The sequence below is a fragment of the Adiantum capillus-veneris genome, chromosome 10 (assembly GCF_014529385.1).
Source record: "Adiantum capillus-veneris isolate H3 chromosome 10, ASM1452938v2, whole genome shotgun sequence".
In the NCBI taxonomy this organism is placed as follows: Eukaryota; Viridiplantae; Streptophyta; class Polypodiopsida; order Polypodiales; family Pteridaceae; genus Adiantum; species Adiantum capillus-veneris.
Window position 1 is genome coordinate 67,557,081 of NC_140940.1, and position 24,617 is coordinate 67,581,697.

At 47.4% G+C, this 24,617-nt stretch overlaps 1 protein-coding gene across 7 annotated transcripts in view; it reads right to left on the bottom strand.

The window, feature by feature from the left end:
• LOC147448991 (phosphatidylinositol 4-phosphate 5-kinase 9-like) overlaps positions 1–24,617 on the bottom strand; it is a 210,822-nt gene that overhangs the window by 121,277 nt on the left and 64,928 nt on the right. For all 7 annotated transcript variants that reach the window (XR_015189390.1, XR_015189389.1, XM_086521375.1 and 4 more), the window contains 2 exons: positions 19,967–20,132; positions 19,528–19,638 (listed from right to left, as the gene is read on the bottom strand). Coding sequence is in view for 5 of the 7 variants with exons in the window: in XM_086521375.1 (XP_086377501.1) it covers positions 19,528–19,638; positions 19,967–20,132 (277 nt within the window). In the remaining 2 variants the exon portion in view is untranslated. The remainder of the gene's footprint in view (positions 1–19,527; positions 19,639–19,966; positions 20,133–24,617) is intronic.

Here is a 24,617-nt window from a genome sequence, read left to right on the forward strand (position 1 = left end):
TGCCTTGTAAGACAGAGCGATGAAGACAGCAGCGCGCCCGATGCGCGATGTATGAAGGGTGGGAAAGGCTAATAAGTCCGGGGTCGAGACACGGGGATTCTTTCCCAAACCCTGCGTGCGCTGTAAAAAGGATCGGATCCTCCGTAGAAGAAGACTCTTTCTATGCTCTGATACCACTGTAACAGACTTGGACACTCCAAGTCAAGAATCTACCGTGGGACGACAGGAATTCACTTCAAAACAGTTCACAATTTGATTCGACACCGGCCCGGCGGAGTTCCGTGCCAAGAGATATTGGCCCCAAAGACTGGCGCCCCTTTCGGTATTTCTTTTATATTAAATCTGTTGCCAAAGTACAAGGGAGTGGTTCTCACTCTCAGACTCTACGTCCAGATGCTTTGAGAAGTGGGAGCCCAAACCACACTTATAAAGAGTTACAAGGGGTGCCAAAAGCAGAGCCTCAAAACCTGCCCATAAAAAACGGCCCCAAAAATAAGCTTGCCAAATAAAGCCCTTTCTCTCTCTCAAGCTTGCGTGGAAAAATAAAGCAAGAATTTGCGTAGGATTTCCAACTTCATTCACGTAGAAAAAGCAACCCCTTTTTGCGTAGGAAAAATCCGTACAACTGCTGCCACACCATCCCGCGTTTTGCGCCACAATCTGCGGGTGTCCGTACGCTCTGCCATGTGTCAGTATTTGAAGCGGGGTCAGCATTTCAGCCAGCCAAGGGAGGGTATCTATGTGTGTACAAGGCACCCACGTCACCAGTTTGTGACATGGAGCGGAAGGAGATGAGGGAGGAGGGGGGCTCAAGGGAGAAGGGGGAGAGGAGGAGCGGCAGAGGGAGGAGAGCGAGATGGAGAGGCAGAGGGAGAAGGTGGAGGGGGAGGGGCGGAAGAGGGGAACTCGGGGGGAGGAGGGGCTATCAAGGGTGAGGCTGAGATGGAGGCTGGAGCAGGGACCTCGTCTTGCTAAAGAGGGTCGAATCGGTTCCTTGTGGGAACCCACTACTGCTGGATAAGAGCCTGGGGACTACTCTGAGTGCCAGGCTGGCGCGGTGGCCCCTGTCGACATCGACCACGAACCTACTGCCAACCCTCCTCTGCTTGAGCCCCAGGCTCGGAGGGCGGCTCTACCTGCGTACTCTGTGACTCTGTCTGTTGTTGCTGGGCCAGCCCTTGAAGGCTTGAGTTGGGCCTGTGGTGTAGGTCGGGGTCTCCTCCGTGGACAGGCCTTCGCAAGATGGCCCATCTGTCGACAAATGAAACACTGATTCAGGAGGGCCAAATACTCCACGCTCTGTCAGAACCAACCCCCACTCACCTGAGGAAGTAGGATGACCTTCGGGAGAGTGTGGGTGTCCCGAACTAGAACACGTGCTGAGGGGATGCCGGCCACCTTGGCAGCTACAGAGGCCGCCGTGCGAGGTGTCTCCAGGACAGTCCCAATCTCTGAGCCTATCCTGGACAAGAGTGATAGGTACTTCCTCCTCAAACCAGGAAAGCAGAAGGAGATAGGAAGGTCTGCCTCCTCTACCAGAACATCTGTAGTTGGATCAAAACCATGCCTCCACTGTCAAAAGTGGGCTTGAACTGCTCAGATAGCCAAGGGGCTTGTCACAAACGGGAGCGCACACGAATAATCAACAAGATGAAAATAAATAATCTTTCAACTAAATAGAGTTGAGGGAGAAGTTCGACACAGTATTTGGGACTAGAAGATGGGTTGGTCCCCCCCCCCTTAGAGAGAATCCTTTAGTAGGGAGAATCTTTTTACAAGCACAAGAACCAGAGAAAACCCCTTCGTTCTAATTCCCTGACTCGATGGTCGTTCCTTCCCGTAAGGGAAATCCGAGAGACGAGCTCTTAATCCTTTTTCCGTCTATACTCGGAGTCGAGAGTCCGTAGACAATTTCCGAATACCATTCCCAGAATTCCCAAGCGTAGGCCAAAGCCTTCCTGCTTCTCCTTCGCGATGCAGTACCTGCAAACACACACAAACATGGGACAACAATGTTAGGTTTAATGGCCATGTGGCCGACCGCCCATCACTAACTGCCGCTAACCCTAAGTGTACAGCTATACACTTGTGTAAGCCACTAACACTAAGTACAATGTGTATTGTGCCTTAATGCATAAGATAAGAGAAGAAAGAAAGGGGCATACAATACGTTGGCTCTCCCCCTTCAACCTGTGTGTGGCTATGGTGGTGTGTGTGTGAGTGTGTGCGTGCGTATTCTTCTTCCATTGTGCTCCGAGTTCCTCCCATCATCTGGTATTAGAGCGGTTTCATTCCCGAAATCGTTTCCGCACACGCGCACTTTCAAGAGTGCAAACAGGATTCCGATTTCGCCGTTGGCAAGTTCAGCTTCCTGAGAGCATTCCCAGCAGGTGTCCTACAGTTTTACCCCCTCTTTCGGAGCCATTCGAGCCATCAGAAACCCCATTCAAGCTACGGTTCAAGAGCTGAAATTTTCAGCCCTCTTGTGGTAGTTTGTGCTGCAGTGCTTCCATAGCCAGTTACAGGTACCATTGTTGCAGTCTCTTCCATCTACGAGAGACCACGGCTCATTCAGGAGTGTGTAGCCTCTTTCAGGAGTGTGTAGCCTCTTTCGGAGTGGCCTCATACACACACATAGAGTGGGAGCTTGACAACATTGTCTTCTTCGACTACAGGTACAGGTACAGGCTAAAGGTTTCAGTGCTTGCGATATTATGGTTCCAGTGGGAGCAGTTGTTTATGCGTACATGCATATGTTGACACTTTTGACAGTGTTTGAGCTCTTTTGAGAGCAAATTGACTCCCCACAGGGATGTTTAGTTGCAGGCACATGCTTTTGACGCGTGTTTGAGCGTCTTGATAGACTTGTACGTCTTTGTGGATACTGCCATTGTACGCTTTTGTGGAGCCATCTTTTGGCTAGTACGACAGTCCTGGCCATTTCTGAGACTTGGTCCGGAAGATAGCCATTTCTGAGACTTGGCTATACGTTTTTTGCTGCATAACCTACGTTGTTGAGGGTCGATAGCGTGAGGTTTTCATTGAACTCGGGTATTCTCAAATGTGGAGATACCTTCGGTGATACAGGTAGCTGGAGCATCCCTTACGAGGCCTCGCCATAGGATATGTATAGAGTGGTATAGGTGCTTTTGACGTCGAGTTAGCGGTCTATGGTCAATTTGACTGTTTATGCACCTCAGTTGGTCTCTATACAGTGTGCTTTTGAGAGGCATTGCTCTCTTCTATGCTTTGTGAGTGACATACTTGGTCATTTTGTCTCGTATTTTGGTTGACATAGTCCCAAATACAAAGGAGACTCTGCCGAAATTTTCCCAGAATCTTTTGGTAGTTTTGTCACCATGTCTACTAGCAAAGACCGTGACATTTATAACATAAAGAAGTTTGATGGCACTAATTTTTAGCTTTGGAAGAATCAGATGCAAGATGTGCTTGTCCAAAAGAAACAAAAATTTCCTATTATTTATGCGACACGGACTGAAGAGATGAATTTGACTCAGTTTCAGTGGGAGGAGCTTCATGAGCTATGCAAATCTACTATTAGATTGCACCTTGCTGAGTCAGTGTACTTTTCAGTGCTAGAATGTGAATCTGCCTATGCTTTATGGCAAAAGTTATGCAACACTTATAAGAAGGATACGGCAAGTAATAAGGTTTTCATGATGCGAAAACTGTTTAACCTTCGCATGAAGGAGTCAACGAGTGTTGCTAGTCATATAATTGACTTTGATTCTCTATTTGCCCAGATTCGTGCACAATGGATCAATATTGATGACGAGATGAAAGCAATCTTCTTACTTTGTTTGTTGCCACCCTCATGGGATATCTTTTGCACAGTTGTCAATAACTCTGCTCCTAATGGTACGCTAGTGTACATTGATGTCACTAGTTCTCTTTTGTCAGAGGAAATGCGCCGCAAGGCTATGGATAGCTCGCATCATGGCGAAGCTCATTATGTGCAAAAGGATGGAAAACAGCGTAAAGGTCGTTCTTGGAATCGTAAATCCAAGAAAGAGGGCAATAAAGATGCTTCAAAGGGTAGATCAAAGTCTCCTGGTCGTCGCAATGTTCAATGCCATTATTGTGATAAGTTTGGTCACATAAAGAAGGATTGTTATGCTTGGAAGCGTGACAAAGGTAAAGGCAAAGGCAAAGACAATGATGATAAAGAGGAGAAACCAAAGAGTTTGGTTAAGATTGAAGAACTGAACATAGTGCAAGATGATTCTGATGCACAAGACATCAATATGTTGACCGAAAATAATGATGTATTTTATGATGCACAAGAAACTCTATCTTTGCAGAGTTCTATGCCAGCACAGCTACTTGTTAGTGGTGAAGTGTCCCATACATGGATTCTTGATTCGGGCACTTCATTGCATGTCACACCTCATAGGCATTGGTTTACTACATATAAGGAAACCATTGGCAATGTTACGCTAGGTGACAGCTACTCTTGTGACATTGTGGGCATAGGTGATATTGCTATGGTTATGGCAAATGGGGTGAGGTTTACCATACATAATGTGCGTCATGTTCCAGCTTTGACATGAAATTTGATTTCGGTTGGACGTCTTGATGACTTGGGTTACAAAGTCACTTTTCATCAGCAGTCTTGGCGTATTGCGAAAGGTCATCTTATTTTAGCCCATGGTTCTAAAGTTGGTACACTTTATCCTCTTTATGTATCTGACAAGAACAGTGTTCTTTCTGTAAACGAGCTGCCAACTATTGCTTTGTGGCATAGGCAGTTAGGTCATATGATGGGGCTCCAGCAGCATAGCCGGTTGTGGGGCTCCAACGGAGGAGGGATGGCAGCAGGTCCGTGGCCGACGACAGCAGGGGCCAAGCGATAGCCTGGCACTCAGGGTGGTCCTCAGGCGCCTGCGCAACAGCAGTGGTTCCCACTGGGCACCGTTTCGGTCCTCTTGAGCAGGATGAGGTCCCTGCTCTAGCCCCCACCTCAGCTTCACCCTAGACAGCCCCTCCCCCCCCCCCAGAGTTTCCCCCCTCCTCATCATCCTCCCTCCCGCCTCCTGCTCCCGCCGCCTCTTCCCCCCGCCCCTCTACCTCTGCCGCTCCCCCCTACTCCTACACCCCCCCCTCCCGCTCCAATTCCACAGTCAACCCAGGGGACAGGACCATCTCCGGCTGCTAGGAGATCTCTTGGTAGCGCCTTTGCCACAAGTCGTTTGGAGAGAGGCACAGCCTTTCTTGCGACCCCCTCTACAGGTAGAGACGTCTCCCTTTGCAGCAGTCCCTCGTGGTCTGACGAGCTTCGATATTCGGCGCCGATAGGACTTCTTTGACTACGACTTTCCACATTTTCTCGGCGACTCCTCAGCAGACCACGAGGCAGCCTTTCAGGGTCCATGTTTTGTTCCTTGCAGCTAGGGGGATAGAGGCCTTGGACTCAGCGGTTGGCTTCTCTTTTCCCCTTTGCGGCAGGGACCGGACTGAGTGGACTCTCGACTCAGTGTTGGAGTGGTTGCATACACAGGTCCTAGAGTTCTCTCACCACATGGGAGACCTAGGAGTTCCAGACATGCTTCAGACTTTGTGTCCATTGGCCAAGTTTGCAGGACCCCTCCAGATAAAGCAGGATGTACACATATTGTGGTTCACTTCTTTGCCGATACGCAGTGCTTGCCATGCTATGTACACATTCATGAGGACTCTTGGACAGAGGAGGTTGCTTTACGTACGGCTCGCTCTACTTGGGCAGGCTTGGGCCAGGCACTCATAGCAGTCACGCCTATCTAGAGGACGCTCAGATGCGGATTACTCCCCATCCAAGCCAGCCTCGAAGATAGCACATTTAGCTGTTGCGGCAGCATCTGTTCTCTCTTGCTCCCCATGAGGATCGTCTCATGGAACGTGCAGGGACTTGATGGGCCCCAGTTTCAGCGTCAGCGGGGCCGACTGCGTCAGGAGCTTCAGCGCTGCCTTGTGGGAGGAGAGATAGATCTCCTTATGCTACAGGAGCATCATCTGCATCATCTGTGTGAGAGACGCATTAGACGTTCTAGTCAACTCTTGCGTGGACGATATGATACTTTTTGGTCAGCTGCATTTGGACCTCGAGGCATCCAGGGAGGGGTATGTATGACTATTGCGGATTCTTTGCAGCGGGCCATTGTGGGCAGAGGGATTATTGTGCCAGGCAGGGCTCAGTGGATCACTATGCAGGTTCAGGGTTGCCTTGTGGGCTTCCTGAATGTCTATACATTCAATGTGGCGAGTGCACGAGCAAAGTTTTGGTCACAGATTGTTGAGTCTCTGCCGCATACATAACACTGGTGCATAGGGGGTGACTTCAACATGTTGGAGGACCCTTCTGACAGGATCGGTGGTAGACATGCTACTGTGCATGGAGTTGAGTTGGTAGCTTGGGAGAGGTTTTGTATGACTCTGAGGGTCTCGGATGTGTGGCAGCACTCTAGTTTTGTGAGGCCCTCAGACAGCCTGGCCTTCTCTCGTTCGGGTGGACCGCAGAGTGGGAGGAGTGAATCTATCGCGGATAGATCGCTTCTACACTAGCGACCATTTCAGTGACTTGGGTGGGACAGTTGGCATTCTGGCAGGGACTTCCTTCTCGGACCATGCACCAGTGATCCTCATAGTGGCAGACGGGCAGAGGATGGGGAGCACAATGCTTCGCATCCCAGAGAGGGTCTTGCTCGACTCTGCACTCAGAGAGCGAGTAGAGGCTCTCTAGACATAGAGCTTGGACATGCAAGATTCTCCTGCTAACAGAGTGGCCTCAGGACTAACTCAGATTAGTCGTTTCTTTCTCCAGGAGTCTTTGGCTCGCCTGGCTGCAGCGAGAGAGGAGGAGCAGCGTCTCAGACGGGGCGTTGCTTCTTTGCAGAACATGCAGGAGCAGCATCCAGACAATCCCTGGTTGAAGAAGCAGCTACAGCAAGCTCGCCAGGAGCTTGTTAGCACAAAGGAGCGGCGCCATGAGTTTGCTTTCCACCGACAGGCATCTTAGTGGACACAAGTGGGTGACAGAGTGACTGGTGCTTTCTTCGAGGCAGTGGAACCTCGTCATATGCATGCCAAGGTCAGTCAGTTGAGGAGGCCCAACGGGTCAGTTGCTTCTAAGCCAGAGGACATGCGTGCAGTTGCTACTGACTTTTACCGTGAGTTACTGTCTGCAAGCCTCAATCAGAGCGTCAGGATGCATGCAGGGAGCAGGTGTGGGCACAGATGCCTTGCCTTGTGACTGAGGAGATGCGTCAGAGGCTTGAGCTACCACTTCAGCTTGAGGAGCTGCACACGGCTCTTAGTGCACTCCCCCGTGGTAGGTGTCCAGGTGAGAATGGATTGACTCCCAGTTTTTTCTTGGAGTACTAGGACTTGCTTGGCCCAGATCTCTGTAGTGATTTTCAGTACATCTTGCACACAAGAGAGATGCCTGACAGCATGAGTGAGAGTCTGATCTACCTCATTCCCAAGGAGGCTGGCTCCTTGGATGTCCATCCCCATCCTCAACTCTGCCTATAAAATTCTTGCCAAGGCTTTGAGTTTGAGGATCCAGCCACTTCTAGAGAGCCTTATACATGGGACTCAGACAGGTTTTGTTAAGGAGCAGAGTATCCTTGACAACATCTTTACTTTTTGGGAGGCTTCTGTCCTAACGTGGCTCCGTGGTGAGACAGAGTTGACTAGGACTTTCTAGAGGGCACTCTACGTAGGATTGGCTTCTTAGTTACTTGGATCAGAGGGATGTCAGCTTTGTACAGACAGGCACGCAGTCGAGTACTTTTGTCAGGAGGTAGAGGTGATCGTTTCATGCTCACACGTTCGGTCAGACAGGGCTGTCCTCTTGTCCCCTCCCTCATTCTGTTCTATGTTGAGGCGATGAGCAGGTTTTTGGTGTCGCAGCAGGTTGGTCAACGGGGCTTAGCACTCTCTATTCAGGGAGATGAGCTACTGGACGCTGAGTTTGCTGACGACTCAGCCTTGTACTTGGATGGCCAGGAGGCCAACCTTCACATGTGTGAGCAGGCTCTTGAGACCTTCTGTTGTGCATCTGGCGCACTGATCAACTGGAGAAAGACAGTGGCTTTCTCGGTTGGTAGTGCTCCTGTGCTCAACTGGATGCCAGGTGAGGGTTTCGGGTGGATTTCCCCAGGGACTGCAGTTCGGTACTTGGGCTGTCAGGTTTGTTTGGACTTGTCTCCCGAGCAGCAGATTGCTCCCCTCCTCCTGTTCATCAGGAGGAAGTTGTTGCATTGGAGCTCCGCACGACTTTCTTTGGCTGGCAGAGTTGTAGAGGCCAACCAGGTGCTATTGGCTACTATGTGGTACATCACTTCTTGTTGGATCTTCTCCAGTTCTTGTATCATCCAGGTAGAGCTGACACTCTGACTGCCCGAGCCAAAGTGGCTTGGCAGGTCATCATTCTTCCTTGTTCATAGGGAGGGCTTGAGATCATTGACCCAGCACAGCAGAGCAGAGCCCTTCTTGGGAAGTTCATCTTCCGAGGTCTTCTTCCATGTGAGGAGCCCTGGAAGGAGTTCTTGTTACAGCGGCTTCGTGCTAGGGTGCCTCAGGCAAGAGGCCCCTGGCAACCTTCGACCAAATGGATCTTCACAAAGATCAGTAGGTTGGTTTGAGCAGGACACTGGAGGATCGCTTCGCTGTGGGGTTGCTTCGATCTTGGGAGCACTTGCGACGAGGCCTCGAGCAGCATCAACCTACTTGCACGGAGGAGCGCCTGCGACAACCACTTGTTTGGAACCCCATGGTTAGCACTCAGAGAGGTCACTTGGTTGGTAGTTCGCCTCATGTTTCCTGGGGTTCCATGGCAGCGGGTCCAGCACACTCTTTAGGTGACTGGTTACAGTTTTTAGGCTTGTCAGAGGATCTACAGGGCTTTCAGCTACTATAGGGCATGAGAGGGGTGCAGAGCATGTGCCAGGACATCTCAGAGGCAGTACCAGCTAAGTGTCTCACGCCTCTCGAGTCAGCAGCGCCCTGATGGATGGGAACCTTCATGCGACTGGAGGTTCTCATCTTTGTTCGGGCTTGCTCAGAGATTGTTCCCTCCCTGTTTTTCGAGCTAGAGGGTGAGGGACGCTTACAGCGAGTTGCAGTAGAGGCCCCGCAGGTAGCAGAGTGCTGTTTTCAAAGGATCCAAGTGGTGCACATCTGTGGGAGGACTTGTGTCATCGATTCTCACCCAGCAGCTCTTGAGACTGGACATTGGAGGCTGTGGATGTGGGAGTCTTGTCCACTGGCACAAGTACAGTGGGACCCTAGAGAGTGGCTCTGGAGGGACCCTTTCTCTTCTGCAGACCACTGAGGTGTCCCTTTCTTTCAGTACACTGTTTGACTGGGACGTCACATACTGGCAGCACAAAGAGAGGCTCGCCCTACTGCAGCACCTCATTGGTAGGAGGAGGGTCTCACAGTTGAGTTCTTGGCAGCTTTTTGGGAGAGGTTGTGAGACTTTAGACAGCCGAGGCCAGTCACTTTGTTTCAGTGGCTGGTTGCCCACAGAGCTACAATAGTTGGGAGTTGGCTGGTGTATAGTGGTCTCTCGGCCGCATGTGCAGCTTGTGACCACCTTGTGGAGAGTCAGCGTCATTGTCTTTGGGACTATCCTTTGGCACAGCAGGTGTGGTTTCGTGTTCTTCGGCTGATGCCTGCTCTTTCCACGGCTCAGCAGTACACTTGGGGGGCAGCAGCTTGGTTCACTCTCACGGGCCCGGCACTTCAGTTTGACCTATCTTCCACCAGCAAGATGATAGTGATGCAGGGGGGGCGACCTACACTCCAGCCTGCCACAGAGCTTACTCCACGGGAGTGGTGCAGTGAGAGAGAGGAGTGTTGGGAGCTCATCACTCGCCTGACACTCTGGTTCATCTCGCGGGCCCGCTGTTTCCGCATCTTTGAGGCTCGCCCTGTACCACCAGCAAAGACTGTTCGCGATCTTTGGCTAGAGCTAATCCACACTCTCAGAGGACATCTCGAGAGACTCCAGGGAGCTCCGACCGCATGCGGGAGGGTAGAGAGGCCTTCCTTCGACTCTGGCGTCCTGGGCCTTTTTTCACCATGGTCCAGGGTGTACTCAGATGGCACTACCATCCACCTGTGTGGCTTTTCCCTCCTCCCATTTCTTGATTTAGCCTCATTGTACATATGCTGTTTTTGCATTGGGAGAGTCTCCCCTTCATGGTTGTTGTAGCCCTCTCTTGAAGAGGTGGTTGTAGCCCTATGGGCAGTTTTATTAACTAATAGAAGGATCTTTTTTTGGAAAAAAAAAACTCAATAAAACCTTATAAGTTACAAACAATGCCTTTCACAGCACTTCCCAGACGTCCCTGGATGCAACCACATGCACAAATGCAATGCAGACATAGATTCCTCGCGAGAAAGCGTCTGCTCTTTCCGGAAAACTTGTTAAAATATTCCGCCTTTTAAAAAAAGCTTCTTAGAACCCATCTTTATTCTTGTACTTGCGTCTTTACGCGTATTCCTCTTTCCAGTTCTGATTTCCTACCAAACCAACGAGATATTCCCTTTCCGATGCTCCCGTCACCCCATCACATGACGAATCAAGAATACTCGTTTCCCGGTCTCTCCTACAAACTAGCGGTAAAACCCCTTCGCGATGCTTAATGTCACCCATCATATGACACATCAAAGTTTTCTGTTCCTGATGGCTTTTAATAATTCCAGTAGATCTACAGTTCCCAACCTTACGGTTCAAGTGAACATCTTTAAATATCCTAATTTCAATAAAAAGAAATTACTCTAGAAAATAAGAAAATAGTCCATTTAACAACATCCCTCTGGCTTCTAAACAGTTGTCCTCAACTATAGTGCTTGTACATATCCTTCCAGAATCTCGGGATAGGATGCTAATTCCTGCTCGGTCATCCACTGCGCATCTAGAGTAGAATAATTCTTAAACTTTACCAAAAACTACTGTAATCTTCCCGGACTTAAGTGGCCGCTCCTGATGATGAATGATCTGTTCCGGTTGGAGTATTTCTTCCGTTTCCTCAACCTCAGGAGGTTGCTCAGCAATAGGCTGACTTGGAGGCAGTCCCACATATGGCCGGAGTAAACTAACATGGCAAGCATTGTGGATCTTCCAATTAGATGGTAAGTATAATCGGAACGTCACATTGTTCACTTGGTCAATTATCTTAAACGGCCCATAATAGCGATTAGAAAGTTTTACCACTTTCACTTTATGAGTCGCTTGTTTCTTAAGTCTTGCCTTCTCAAACTTGAGTAAGACTAATTGACCAACTGTTAAGTCCAAATTCCTTATGTGCTTGTCTGCAGCTTTCTTATGTTTTTCCTGAGAGCGCAAAATTTCTCTCTTAACTTGTCCATAGGCTGTGTCCAAATCCGGACAAACTCATCTACTGCGAAAATCTTATCCTTAGTGACAAGGATCGGTGGAAGCAAAGGCTTACCATAGAGAATCTCAAAAGGTGCTTTCCCCGTAGACGAATGCACGGTAGTACTCAACAAGGGGCAAATACTTCTCCCAATCAGACTGTCTTTTTGACACATAAGATTTCAACATATCCAATACTATGGAATTAGTGATCTCACTCTGCCCATCCGTTTGAGCATGATATGCAAAAGAAAAATTCAACTTTGTGCCAAGGTTATCAAACAAGGCATGCCAAAAGTTGCCTATCATGCAAGGATCTCGATCACTCACAATAGACTTGGGCAGCCCATGATGCTTAAAGATCTGTGCTAGAAAAATTCTAGCCATATGGTCTGCTTTGATTGTTTTCTTAATTGGAATAAAGTGAGCTTGTTTGCTAAATCTGTCCACGATAGTCCATATCGCATCATTTCCAGTTTGAGTCTTTGGGAGATCCATAATAAAATCCATGGCAATACTCTCCCAGGGTTGATCAGGCATAGGTAAAGGTTGGAGTAACCCAGGCGTCTTATGCCAATCACACTTTACTTTTTGGCAAACCAAGCATTCCCTGACATATTGATCAATGTCTGCTTTAAGGCTTGGCCAAAAGAAATATCTTTCCAATGCTAAGGTCGTAGGGAGAATTCCCCGATGACCCGCATATGGTCAAGCATGTGCTTCTTCCATAATTTTCTTTCTCAATGGTTCTACCACGCAAATTGCTTGGTGGTGATAGAGGTAACCATCCTTAATAGAATAGGGATATTCATCCTCTCCGTTCTGTAACTTATTCCAAGTGGAGGAGAAGTCTGGGTCATTCGGATACAACTCTGGAAGTGATTCCAATTCTTGGTGATACACAAAAGTAACTGCGTTCACCCTAGGCCGTCTAGACAATGCGTCTGCAGCCACATTCTTACTCCCAACCGTATGGAGGATCTGGAAGTGAAACATGGACAAAAAGTTGGCCCGTCTCATTTGCTTCTCAGATAATTTCCGTTTCGTAAGAAAACTCTGATGATCGGTTTTGATCACAAAATCTGCTCCTAGAAGATAATGCTTCCAGGTAGACAAGGCGTGGATCACAGCCATAAGGTCCTTCTCGTAGATTGAGGCATGCAATTCTGCATCCTTAAGTCGTCTACTTTCATAAGCCACTGCATGGGCTTCTTGGTTAAGCATTGCACCGATGCAATCACCTGAAGCATCGCAGTGAATCTCGAATGGTTTCCTTAAGTATAGCACTATCAAAATAGGTCCATGGCTTAATAGGTATTTTAGCCTACCAAAGGCACTTTGTTGTCTCGATCCCCACCTGAAAGGGATCTTTTTCCTTGTTAGGTCATGAAGTGGTCCTGCTACTTGAGCACAGGCTCGGATAAACCTCCGATAGTAAGAACACAATCCTAGAAAACTTTGTACATCATGTACCGTAGTGGGGGTTGGCCAATCTTGCACGACTTGGATCTTTGCGGGATCCGTTTTCACTTGGTTGTGTGAGACTATATGGCCAAGATAGCGTATCTCAATGAGGAAGAACTCACTCTTCTTTGCATTCACATGAAACTCATGCTTTCGCAATTCCTGAAACACTATATCCAAGTGCTTCCGATGTTCCTCCTCGGTCTTTGACAAGACGAGTATGTCATCAAAGAACACTCCTGTGAAAGCTCGGTGTGGGCTGAAAATCCGATCCGTCATTCGATTGAATGTGGCAGGAGCATTGGTCAAGCAAAACGGCATTACCAAAAAATTCATAAAGTCCAAAAGTTGTGCAAAAGGCAGTCTTATGGACATCTTCAGGGGCTATGCGTATCTGATGATACCCGCTTTTAAGTCAATGCGACTAAAGATGCTTGCTCCCTGCAACTTATTGAGAATATCATCAATCCGGGGTATCGGAAAGCGATTCTTGAGAGTATTTGTGAAACAATCTTTATACTTTTCAAGAAATTGAAAACGTTTAATTTCCAAACTAGAGAGCGAACCCTCATTAGTTTTATCTCTTTCACGTGCAAAAATCAAGTAAGCAGAAACGCATTTCCTTCTTGCCAGAGATATGGCTTACAATAGGGAATAGCCAATCCCCTGCATCAGCAAAAAATTTGATGTTCTTGCCTTCATGCTCAAAAGCGAGGGTCTTTTCTACATAACCTGGGACCGGTTGCATATGGTAATGCCATGGCATACCCAAGATGATATCACATCCCACGAAAGGTGCCATCAAAAAGAATTCGCGATCCTTGTATTCACCAATCCGGAGATTGAGTTGTCCTTGCACGGGAGTTGCATTGGTGGTCAACCCCTCAAATGCTGATCTGGAAGTGACCGGAGTTCCAAGCTGAGCTGGTGTAAGGCCCAGGCATTCTACAGTTTCCAGTGAGATGAAGTTGTTCGTCGATCCAGGGTCGTAGAGGATCAACACCCGCTGGTTATCCATAGATCCCCAGCCTTTAAGGAGCCTTTAAGGAGCTGGCGCTTCCCTTTCTCGGTTTCTGTATTCTCTTGCACATCAGGAATGGAATTCAAGCTCAGAGGAGCGGGTTCCTTCTTCGATTGTTTCTTCTTCGAAGATGCTTGTTCTTGCCGTTGCTGCCGAACAGAGCAGTTGAGCTTTATATGTCCTTTTTCACCACATAGAAGCACCTTCTTGTTCTTTGAAGGTTTGTACTTGGTTCGGTGTGAGATACTTAAGCCGTTTTCCGGTATCCTCTAGCTTCTTAGGCTCATCCGGGTCCTTTGGGGAACGCTTTTTGCCTTGGTTGCCATGGTCATCACAGACTGCTCTTTGCCTTGCACGGTATGTGCTATGTTCCATCCGTCTCGGGGTATTAGTGGAATGTAAATCCTCGGCAATGATTGCCGACTCCATCATCCGTTGAAGGGTGTCATGTGGGTACACCTTCATGCTCTTCCGAAGCGGTTGTTGAAGACCTGCTTCAAACTTTCGCATCTTTTCCTCGTTGGAAATCTTCATAAAAGGCGTAACTTTTAGAAGAACCGACCAAAACTTGTCAACATAAGCCATGACTTTCTCTTGTTCCTTCTGGGCAAGCCAGTCCCATTCCTTCCGAATGTCCTTCTCGAAATCGGGTGGAAGAAATTGTTCATAGAATTCAGCTTTGAATTGAGCCCAGGTTCTGGCTTGAGTATCTGCCAGAATTTTGGCTAGCCACCAGTTGCTTGCAGTCTCCTTGAGATGCATCCCAACATGACGCAACTTGGGTTTTTCAGTGAAGTTTCCGTTGGCAAAAGCAACTTCAAACTGCCTGATGAAAGACGGTGCCTTGGAGATATCTCTATGTCCTGTGTAGTTATCAAACTTCACATCCTTGTCACCGGATTTGAAAATCCGCATCTTGCGGTGACGTCTCCGGTTATCCCTCTTGAACTGGGGCTTCTCTTTAGTAGTATGTAGGGAAGTAGTAGGAGTTTTCTTCTTGGGAGAATATTTAGATATTGTATGAGAAGTAGATGTAGTAGTATATTCAAGAGAGTATGATGGAGAAGGGATAGAGACATCCTTTATTTCGTTAAGCAGAGAAAGTTCTTTTTCCTGGCCCTTGCTCTTGGAAGGCCGTTTGTCCTGATCCGGAGATCCCTTGTGCATTTCGGCACCTCTTTCCGCACCATCCACCTGCGGGTTACTTCCATTAACAGGATTTTCCTCACGTCCATCGACATCCGTTCTTGCGGCTTCTTGATTCCGTCCAAAGCCTTTTGGACAGCCGGCAACGAAATGAGTTGTTGCAATTCCGCGAGTTGGGCTCGCACTTGCTGAAGTTCGTCTTCAGCGGTTCTTCCATGGCTTGGTTCTTACCCTTCCTCCCCGGAATCGTCCTTCTTTGCGGAGAAAGAGAGGAATCCGAGCTTTGATATCACTGTCACAAACAGGAGCGCACACGAATAATCAACAAGATGAAAATAAATAATCTTTCAACTAAACAGAGTTGAGGGAGAAGTTCGACACAGTATTTGTGACCAGAGGATGGGCTGGTCCCCCCCTTAAAGAGAACCCTTTATTAGGGAGAATCTTTTTACAAGCACAAGAACCGGAGAAAACCCCTCCGTTCTAATTCCCTGACTCGATGGTCGTTTCTTCCTGTAAGGGAAATCCGAGAGACGAGCTCTCAATCCTTTTTCCGTCTGTACTCGGAGTCGAGACTCCGCAGACAATGTTTGAATTCCGTTCCCGGAATTCCCAAGCATAGGCTGAAGCCTTCCCGCTTCTCCTTCACGATGAAGTACCTTCAAACACACACACACACAAACACGGGACAACAATTCGTATGGCGAATCCACAATAGATACCTGTCACTCTTTCGCAGGAAAAGTGACTTCCGTGCTTCGTAGTCTCGCGATCTCTTGCGTCTTCTGGCGGCAGAGCCTTCTCTTGCGGGCGCTAGCAACAACTCCCCTGAGTGAGGGCATGTGGTGCTTTTATAGCTCCCTGGCCACAACAGAAATAGTTGAGCAGAGGCTGGCCGCGTAGAGATCGCGGCGGATTTTTCTTTATTTTTATTTTTATTTTTTGATGTTCTACCTGAAATAGGGAGAGAGAATTCGCTGGCTGGTTTTGTTGCTTTATTTTCTAAGTGGCTGTCCACTTATTAAGTGGGCGGCCGGCATCTTTTAAAATTGGTCTGAACCTGCCTAAAAACTCAATAAAACCTTATAACAATGCCTTTCACAGTACTTCCCAGACGTCCTTAGATGCAACCACATGCACAAATGCAATGCAGACATAGATTCCTCGTGAGAAAGCGTCTGCTCTTCCCGGAAAACTCGTTAAAATATTCCGCTTTTTAAGAAAAGCTTCTCAGAACCCATCTGTATCTTGTGCTTGCGTCTTTACGCGTATTCCTCTTTCCAATTCTGATTTCCTACCAAACCAACGAGATATTCCCTTTCCGATGCTCCCGTCACCCCACCACGTGACACATCAGGAATACTCGTTTCCCAGTCTCTCCTACCGAACTAACGGTAAAACCCCTTCGCGATGCTTAATGTCACCCATCATATGACGCATCAGAGTTTCCACTCCGGATGGCTTTTAATAATTCCAGTAGATCTACAGTTCCCAACCTTACGGTTCAAGTGCACATCTTTAAATATCCTAATTTCAATAAAAAGAAATTACTCGAGAAAATAAGAAAATAGTCCATTTAGAAACAAGGCTCATCGCAATGACCTTGGACGCCATCTCGGAAGTCTCAAACTCTATCTGATAGTAGCCGCGTCCGAGGAACTGAACATCCTAGATCTTGCCCACCTCTGCGAGTAGGGGGGCCTGGAGAAGATCACGCATCTCTCCTCTGCTGGGTCCAGTCCCGAGAATCTTGCAGATGACGGAAGTCGCCTAAAGGCATTCCACCTCTGCGGCTAGGCTCGCTTGCTCGGTCGGTGTGAGAGCAAGTCGAATAGTGGGTTCAGTAGGGTTGGGCGAGGGGACTCCATCGGAGTCCCTTTATGGCGGAGCTTGAGCCTCCATCTGTATCTGCTGCTATGAAAAAAGGGGGAAGAGGTGTTGGCGAACGAAGACCTCCTGCTAGACCGAGCACGTCGAAAGTGCTGTCGAAACCAGTCAAGCAGGATTGGGAGTGGGCGAGGAGGTGGACTAGTGGCAGTGGGCAGGCAGGCGGGGCAGCGGCCAGGTAGGCGGGCAGGCAAGCAACGGGCCGGCTGGCTGGCTGGCAGGTACGGCTGAGCTTGTGGGCGGCCAGGTCAAGCAAAAAGCGGGTAGGTCAACAGGGCAAGTGGGCAGACAGCGGGCAGAGAGGCGGCAGCGAACAGGTAGGGGGGGAGGGCGAAGGCGAGCAGGGGGACGAGGGGGGGGGCGATGGCAAGCAAGGGGGCGCGGGGGATGAACAGCAGCAGTGAGTGCACAACGCACATTGGAAGTGTGTCCTCTCAGTTCTTTGCTTTATGCAGTCGCTACTCACCCCCTGCTTACATATTTGGATTCCTTGACCTCCACTGGTAGATTGCATGGCCTGGCATTACCATCTAGGTAGCACTTTATTGGTCAAGCCTATGCGGATGACACTTTATTTATGCCTCGCAATCACTATGATGATGTGGAGCAAATTATGCATACTCTACACTTGTTTGGCTTGGCCGCAGGCCTCAAAGTTAATTTTTGTAAATCCAAGTTATTGACTCTAAATGAGTACAATTGGCATAAGATATTGTGGCCGAGGGAGGTTGTTCCTCTGCACATCATAGTTCGCTATTTGGGTTATCTGCTGGCTTGGGATGTACCACTTGCGCAGAAAGTGGACTGGGTGCTCCAACATATGCATTCCAAGTTAAATTATTGGAATTTGTTCACTTGGCCACTACATGTGCTTCGGATTGTCCAGTGCATTCTCATGGCTTATATACAGTTGTATTTGCCTCTATTATCTTGGTCTCAATTGCGCTTGCAGTCTCTTGTGTCTAGTATTTTGGAGCATTTTTGGCGCATCTCATCGAGTAGAAAGGGTCTTCGCTTTTCTCTATGGACAAGTTGAGTTCTCCTAAGCGCCTTGGAGGGCTGAATATTTTGGATTTGTAAAGACATGTTTTGGCTCGAAAAGCTATGTTATTGCCAGTCTTAGTGGAGCAGCAACAACCTTGGACACTCATGGTATCACATTTGTGTGCACATATTCACGCCATCCTTCGGTCATTGGCAGCCGACATATTGGGACATCATTTTTGGGAATCTTGAAGGACACATTCTAGGATATCCCTTTATTTCTTCTCTCATTGTTGATTGGAAGGCTGTCACTTCGTATTTGGCATGGCATGGTCGGCAATCCTCTCAAGGAAACTCCCTTCGATTGGAGAGTTTGCATTGGAGCAGAGCATTCTCTTCAAATTGGTCTAGCGGTCTTCTCGCCGGGCGTATTTTCTTTCTTAAAAAGGAATATGCCAGGTACATCAGATGGTGGATGACACGGATTATGTTCTTTTGTTCCCTGATGCAACGTCCCATTTTCGGTTGGGACTCCACTATTCTCCTCTTTGGCAGGAGATTGAAAGTATGCTTGTTGATCTCTCACCCATTCCTCCTTTGGATGTAGGCTCCTGCTTCTTTATTTGGAATCTTGTTACTATCAGACGAGAATGTATTTCAGCCGGCAATGTTTATGTCCTCTTGCGGTCTGATACATGGATTGTGCGTCATGGCAATCAGCTGTGGTCACTCTCCAAGTCATCCTTGTGGTGGCAACGAACATTGTCTAGCATTTGGCAGAGTCATAAACTCTAAAAGAACGTATTTTCTTGTGGTGCTACTTAGTGGGAGCTCTACGTGTTGGCAGCTTGCATGCACATCATATTGCGTCTTCTCATTGTCTCAGATACCATGAAGTTGAGGAGATTGTGCCACACATATTGCAGGTTGTGCTACTCTAAATCCTCCACTGCTCTTCGGTTGTGTTTTCCTTCCGGGATTTTTCCCAGGCAGTTTTGGCTTTTTGGGGTGCTCTAGTCTAGGCAATCTCAGTTCACAATGTTTTTTTATTGGGTCAGATTTTGGGTCTTGTGGGCCATTTGGCACCACCAAAACTCATTAATGTTTTAAGTCACCGATGTTGATCCATTTCCCTATTTCAAATTGTCGCTTGGTCAGCACTGCATTTCGCTTATGATGCTAAGGATATCACTCTTGATTCCTATAGGATTTACTTTGACTGTTTCTAGCCCTCAGAGCCTTATGGTGCTCCACTTTTTGTATCTTTTATTTTTCATGGGTTTTCCTCGCTTTGAGGTTGCCCACTTGTAAATTCCATCAACAAGATTTACAAAAAAATGTGTGTGTGTGTGTGTGTGTGTGTGTGTGTGTGTGTGTGTGTGTGTGTGTGTTGGTTGCCGGGGAGGGAGGGGGGGGGGGGTGTATATAGCTAAGACTGAAAATGCACAAAAATCATCTTTATTCATTTATAGTCTTAGCTAAAAATATTACAGGAGGTTTGCACAGTGTGAAAGAAAAGTAGAAGAAGGCGCATAACAGCAAGTCCTACGAAAAGAGGAGAAATAAATTTGCTTTACATTACTTTCTACAGCCTAATCATGGACCAAATCGGACATGGTTTTTGTAAACTTGAATATCATACCTTTTTACCACCATCAGGTATCACTTGGTGAAGTCCAAAAAATTTTACGATCAAAGTTTCAGCATGCTTGCAAAGATGGTCGTAGTAACTCTTGAGCATCCTTAACAGAACCTGCAATAACACAATTTAAAAACTTGAACTCACAAAGAATATAGTAATATCTCAACCTCAAACAAATGTAGCCATAATTTTATCCCTAAAAGCTCTAAATAGTAGATTATGACCATGGGAGATATTTCTATAAGAATACAAGATGGGAATCCGGCTTTAATCTGTCCGTCCTTCTCACAAACATCTTATCAAGTGGCACCACCTCCTCAAGGCTAGTTTCCATTTCCAACGAGAATAACAAAATGCTAATATCTCGTAAACATTGTATATAACAAAATGAAAAATAATGAAAAAACTGGTTTCACATGCAAAATGAATGTAGCATTACCTTTACTTCTGACATACGCAATGTTTTTATCATATAACGATCGTCATTCGAAAGATAGAATACACTACCACTCTTTCCAGGAGAGGAAAGCTCCCTTAGCCCCTCATTTCCACATATTGACATCAGGTAATCCACCTCACTTATATCAAAGATTGACCGAATTTTCCTGCATACAATACATAACTTGGCATTAGTGCAGTACAACGGAAACAACTCTGAATAAACCTAGAACACCTCTTGAATATCAGAAATGTCAATAGATTTGAAATCAATTTCTTTCAACTGCATTTGACATTACAAATGGTAACATTTCAGTGAAGTCATGCTATGTCAAAGCATGGTGTGGCCTTTGGAAAACAAGACAATTGAAAATAATGGCTGTTGAAAAAAAAAGAACAATTCTCTCTTTGCTTTGAAGTGAATTTCCTTGTTTTTTTTTTAACTCGAAGCACCCACCAACAAAAGAGAAATTCCCTTCAACTAGTCAAGGAACGGGCCTCCCAAAACTAAACCACATCGCGACTTTGTTGTCCTTGCTATCTTAAGAACCATTTCTCATCAAATGGACACCCTTCTTGTGTTGCATATACTCTAAATGAAGACATCTCTTTAATGATTCAGCTGACACCTTCATATTTCCTGAATAAAGCATTCCTTTTTAAGCATGGGCCTGCTTACTCGAGAAAGCAAGAGGCCTGAATGGGCTGCACACTCTCTCTTGGTTCCAGATTCATGGTTTTAGCATAGACAGGCTACCACCCTTCCAGTATTCGCTGGATGCACCCTCTTTGTCCCTTACTCGGACAGAGGTTAGCAGACTCATCAGACAGGATGTGACTCAGCTGGATACCAGGAGGACTTGGATAGAGCCGACCCATGAGCTAGGCACGAAGATGTCTTTCTACAGGGAGCATCTTCTCCAGCTCACAGAGGACGGTTTTGTGACTAGACCTAGCTACATGGACACACACCTGTCATATGGTTTACGATGTGCCATTGGTCAGATACGCACATCTTCTCATCCGCTGGAGATTGAGGTGGGTAGGTTTAGCAGAGTACCAGCAGAGGCCAGGATATGTCAGTTATGCCATTTGGAGCCAGAGACAGAGCTGCACTATATATGCCATTGCCCAGTTTACTATGAGATACGAGGTCGTTTTCATTGCCTCTTTAGGGATGGTTTTGGGCCACTATCTCGAGTTATGAGGTACCAGGATCAGAGATGCCTTGGGCTATTCTTGCTAGAGCTGCGCAAACACACAGAGAGCCTCTTGAGGAGATCAGATAGGGGGAGACAGTCCCAGAGGGAGATCACTGATTTCTTTCGTGTGGAGACGCGCCAGTCAGAGGAGCAGGATCCAGAGCAGCCTCCAGGACCTACCTGCACTAGAGGTATACTGATTGACAAGGCCATTGAGCTTGGGAGATCTAGACGCCCGCGATTGCGAGGATCATCACTGCATCGACAGAGGATTCATCAGAGGATCAGGATCATTCTAGCACGATATGGGAGACGCCCAGCCAGAGTGCTTACTATGGAGGACATTGATGAGATTCGCCAGCGGCCGATGCTGGACATCTTGGGACCCTGATGTGCAGATGCTCCCTCACCCTCAGTTTCTTCATGTGCATGAGTTTTGTATCATTGGATTGTTGTACTGGCTAGAGAGTCTCTAGTCAATGCCCCCCCCCCCCCCCCCCCCCCCCCTAGCTTGTCACTACAGCTTTCAGTCTAGTTTTTCTTTCATAGTTTTTTCATCTTTTCAGTTCTACAGACAGGGTATCAGACACATCATTTTGTAACCGTGATGGTCTCATAGGTCATTTTGGCCTTTTGTAGACGTAAATATATCATTTCATTTCTCTCTCTCTCTCTCTCTCTCTCTCTCTCTCTCTCTCTCTCTCTCTCTCTCTCTCTCTCTCTTTAAGAGTTGGATACTAAGAGGACATGGGTAGACCCTACACAAGAATTGGGCACGAAGATGGCCGACTACAAAGAAAACTTCCTACAGCTATCTGAAGATGGATTTGTGATTCGCCCGAGCTACATGGATACCCACCTATCTCATGGTTTGAGATGTGCTATTGGTCAGATTCGTACATCCTCACACCAGCTGGAAATTGAATTTGGCAGATTTAGGGGAATCCCACCTGAGAGCAAAATTTGCAAGTTATGCGGGATGGAGCCGGAGATAGAATTACACTACATATGCCATTGCACCGTATACTATGAGATACGTGGGCGTTTCCATTGCCTATTTAAAGAAGGCTTTGGACCTCTAGATAGAGTCATGCAATACCAAGATCAAAGATGCTTAGGCTTGTACCTACTGGAACTACATCGGCACAGGGATAATCTAATGAGAAGACAAAGAGCACTACAGCCTCAGAGGCAGATCACAGATTTCTTCGGATCGAGAGAAGCAGGAGTAGAAGGAGAAGCAAGAAGCACAAAGGAGTACCCACATTCATACCAAAGGCACCCTCATTGACAGGGTGATTGAGCTTAGGAAAGCGAGACGACCACGACCGAGATGCAAAAGCACACTTCACCGGAGGAGACTACAACAAAGGATTAGAAGCATTCTAGCCAGACACCCAGAATGCTCCTAAGAAGTTTATTTAATACTTTGTATTTAGTTTTTCACATTCACATTTATTTTCACACTTTCACACTTAGTACTTTAGTACTAAGGTACCCAGACATTGTAACAGATTCACCAGTTTTGTATCAGTTTGGTCTCATAGGTCATTCTGGCCTTTTGAAGACGTTAATATAACATTTCATCTCTCTCTCTCTCTCTGCGCGCAACAGCAGCCCTCTGCATCTTCGCCAGCGTGTGTGTGTGTGAGGGTTGAATCTCTGCCCCCTGTTGCGAAGGCCCCTCTGTTCCCTGCTGTGGTGTTCTGTGCCTGCGTCAGCGACTCAGTTGTGCCCGTAAGGTCTCCCACTGGCTCTACGTAACTGCTCAAGGCCTACGGGTGATTTGCTTTTGCTGCCCGCAGCCTATCAGCTCTGTGCGACTTGATACAGCAACTGCGCCACAAAATTTGCAGCCAGTGGCAGTGTAATTTTCCAGCCTCAGCACCTCAGCGCGCAGGTTTCAGTCAGCTCCACAGCGCGCAGGTTTCAGCCTCAGCACCACAGCGCCTCAGCGCGCAGGTTTCAGTCAGCTCCACAGCGCGCAGGTTTCAGCCTCAGCACCACAGCGCGCAAATTTCGGCCTCAGCAACACAGTGCGCAAGTTTTCAGCCTCAGTACCACAGCGCACAGGTTTTAAGGCAGGCTAGGGTTGTTGAAAGTACAGGGCTGCAGAAACGAAAAGGGAGGAGGTCATTGGTGCACCCTCTCTCTCTCTCTCTCTCTCTCTCTCTCTCTCTTTATCAACTCAGTGCTAGACTTCCCATCGCCGTCACCCTCTGCAGTGCCCACCAGCTTTACCGGCTTGCAACATTCATCAAACCTGCAGGGATTTATATGCAAGGAATTTGAAAACTGCAAAGCTCACAGAAATTGCAAATTGACACATACAGAAAGCAAACATATGCCATGTAGGCTGAATGGGGAAACATATGTATGCATAATGCGGTGCGTATAGGTTGCTCTCTCCTCTCTCTCAGAAAGTGAAACAAATAAGGCAAGACAAATGGCGGCGCACTACATGGTCACAAGCAAGAGGATGACAGCCATTGAAAAGGAGTTGAAAGAATGCAAAGCTCACATGGATGAGTGGAAGAAAGAGAAGAATTTAATTCTCGAATGGAAAAAGAGGGAGGAACAGGCGAGGGAACTAGAACGCAAGGAGTTCCAGGACGAAATTCAAACTTTAAAAAGTAGCATCTCAGCCCTTCGGGAGGAACTCGACGAAACCAAAGAGGGAAGACGCCTCGAAGATGGGGAAATTCAGCCATCAATGATTGACGAGCTGAATAGTATACGAGCACAAGTCAAAGAAATAAAGGAGGAAGGAGAAATGAAGACCTCATGGGTGGAGGTTCTCTCCAAAACGCAAAAGAAAATGGACGAGGCTGAAAAATGGATTGAAGTTGTCAAGAAGGGAAAGGGCAAGGAAATTCTGACGACACCCGACATCATCAACAAAACACTAGAAGAGGAACAACGAAGAAGGGTACGCGCTCTACACGTGAGAGTGACCGGCCTAAAAGATTCAGATAAGGTGGACCAAGAGGTGAAGAACCTCATGTCCATGATGGGGGTGGATAAGCCCTCGCACACACAAGCTTGGAGAGTGGGCAAGAAGAGTGAAGGTAATGGGGAGAGTTCAAAAGGACGGGCTCTCATTTTGCGCTTTCCCTCCATGGAAGAAAAGAAAGACTTTTTAAAGAAGAGGCCAACCCTCAAGAAAACAGGTATCTTTTTAGGAGATGATCTTACGCTCTCACAGCTTGCACATATGAGAGAGGTCATGCCAGAGATTATAGCAGCAAGGGAGAAGGGGAAGTTAGCTTTCTACAGAAATGGATGAGTAGTGATTACAGAGCACCGCTCTACATGACGGTGCGAGACCTATGGGACCACTCTCAGGATGGCAGTTTGGAACTGTAATGGTTCGTATAGACTTGATGTGGGGGCCTTTGAGGATAGCTTCAGAGACAGAGACATTGTTTTCTACTCAGAGACTCATCAGGC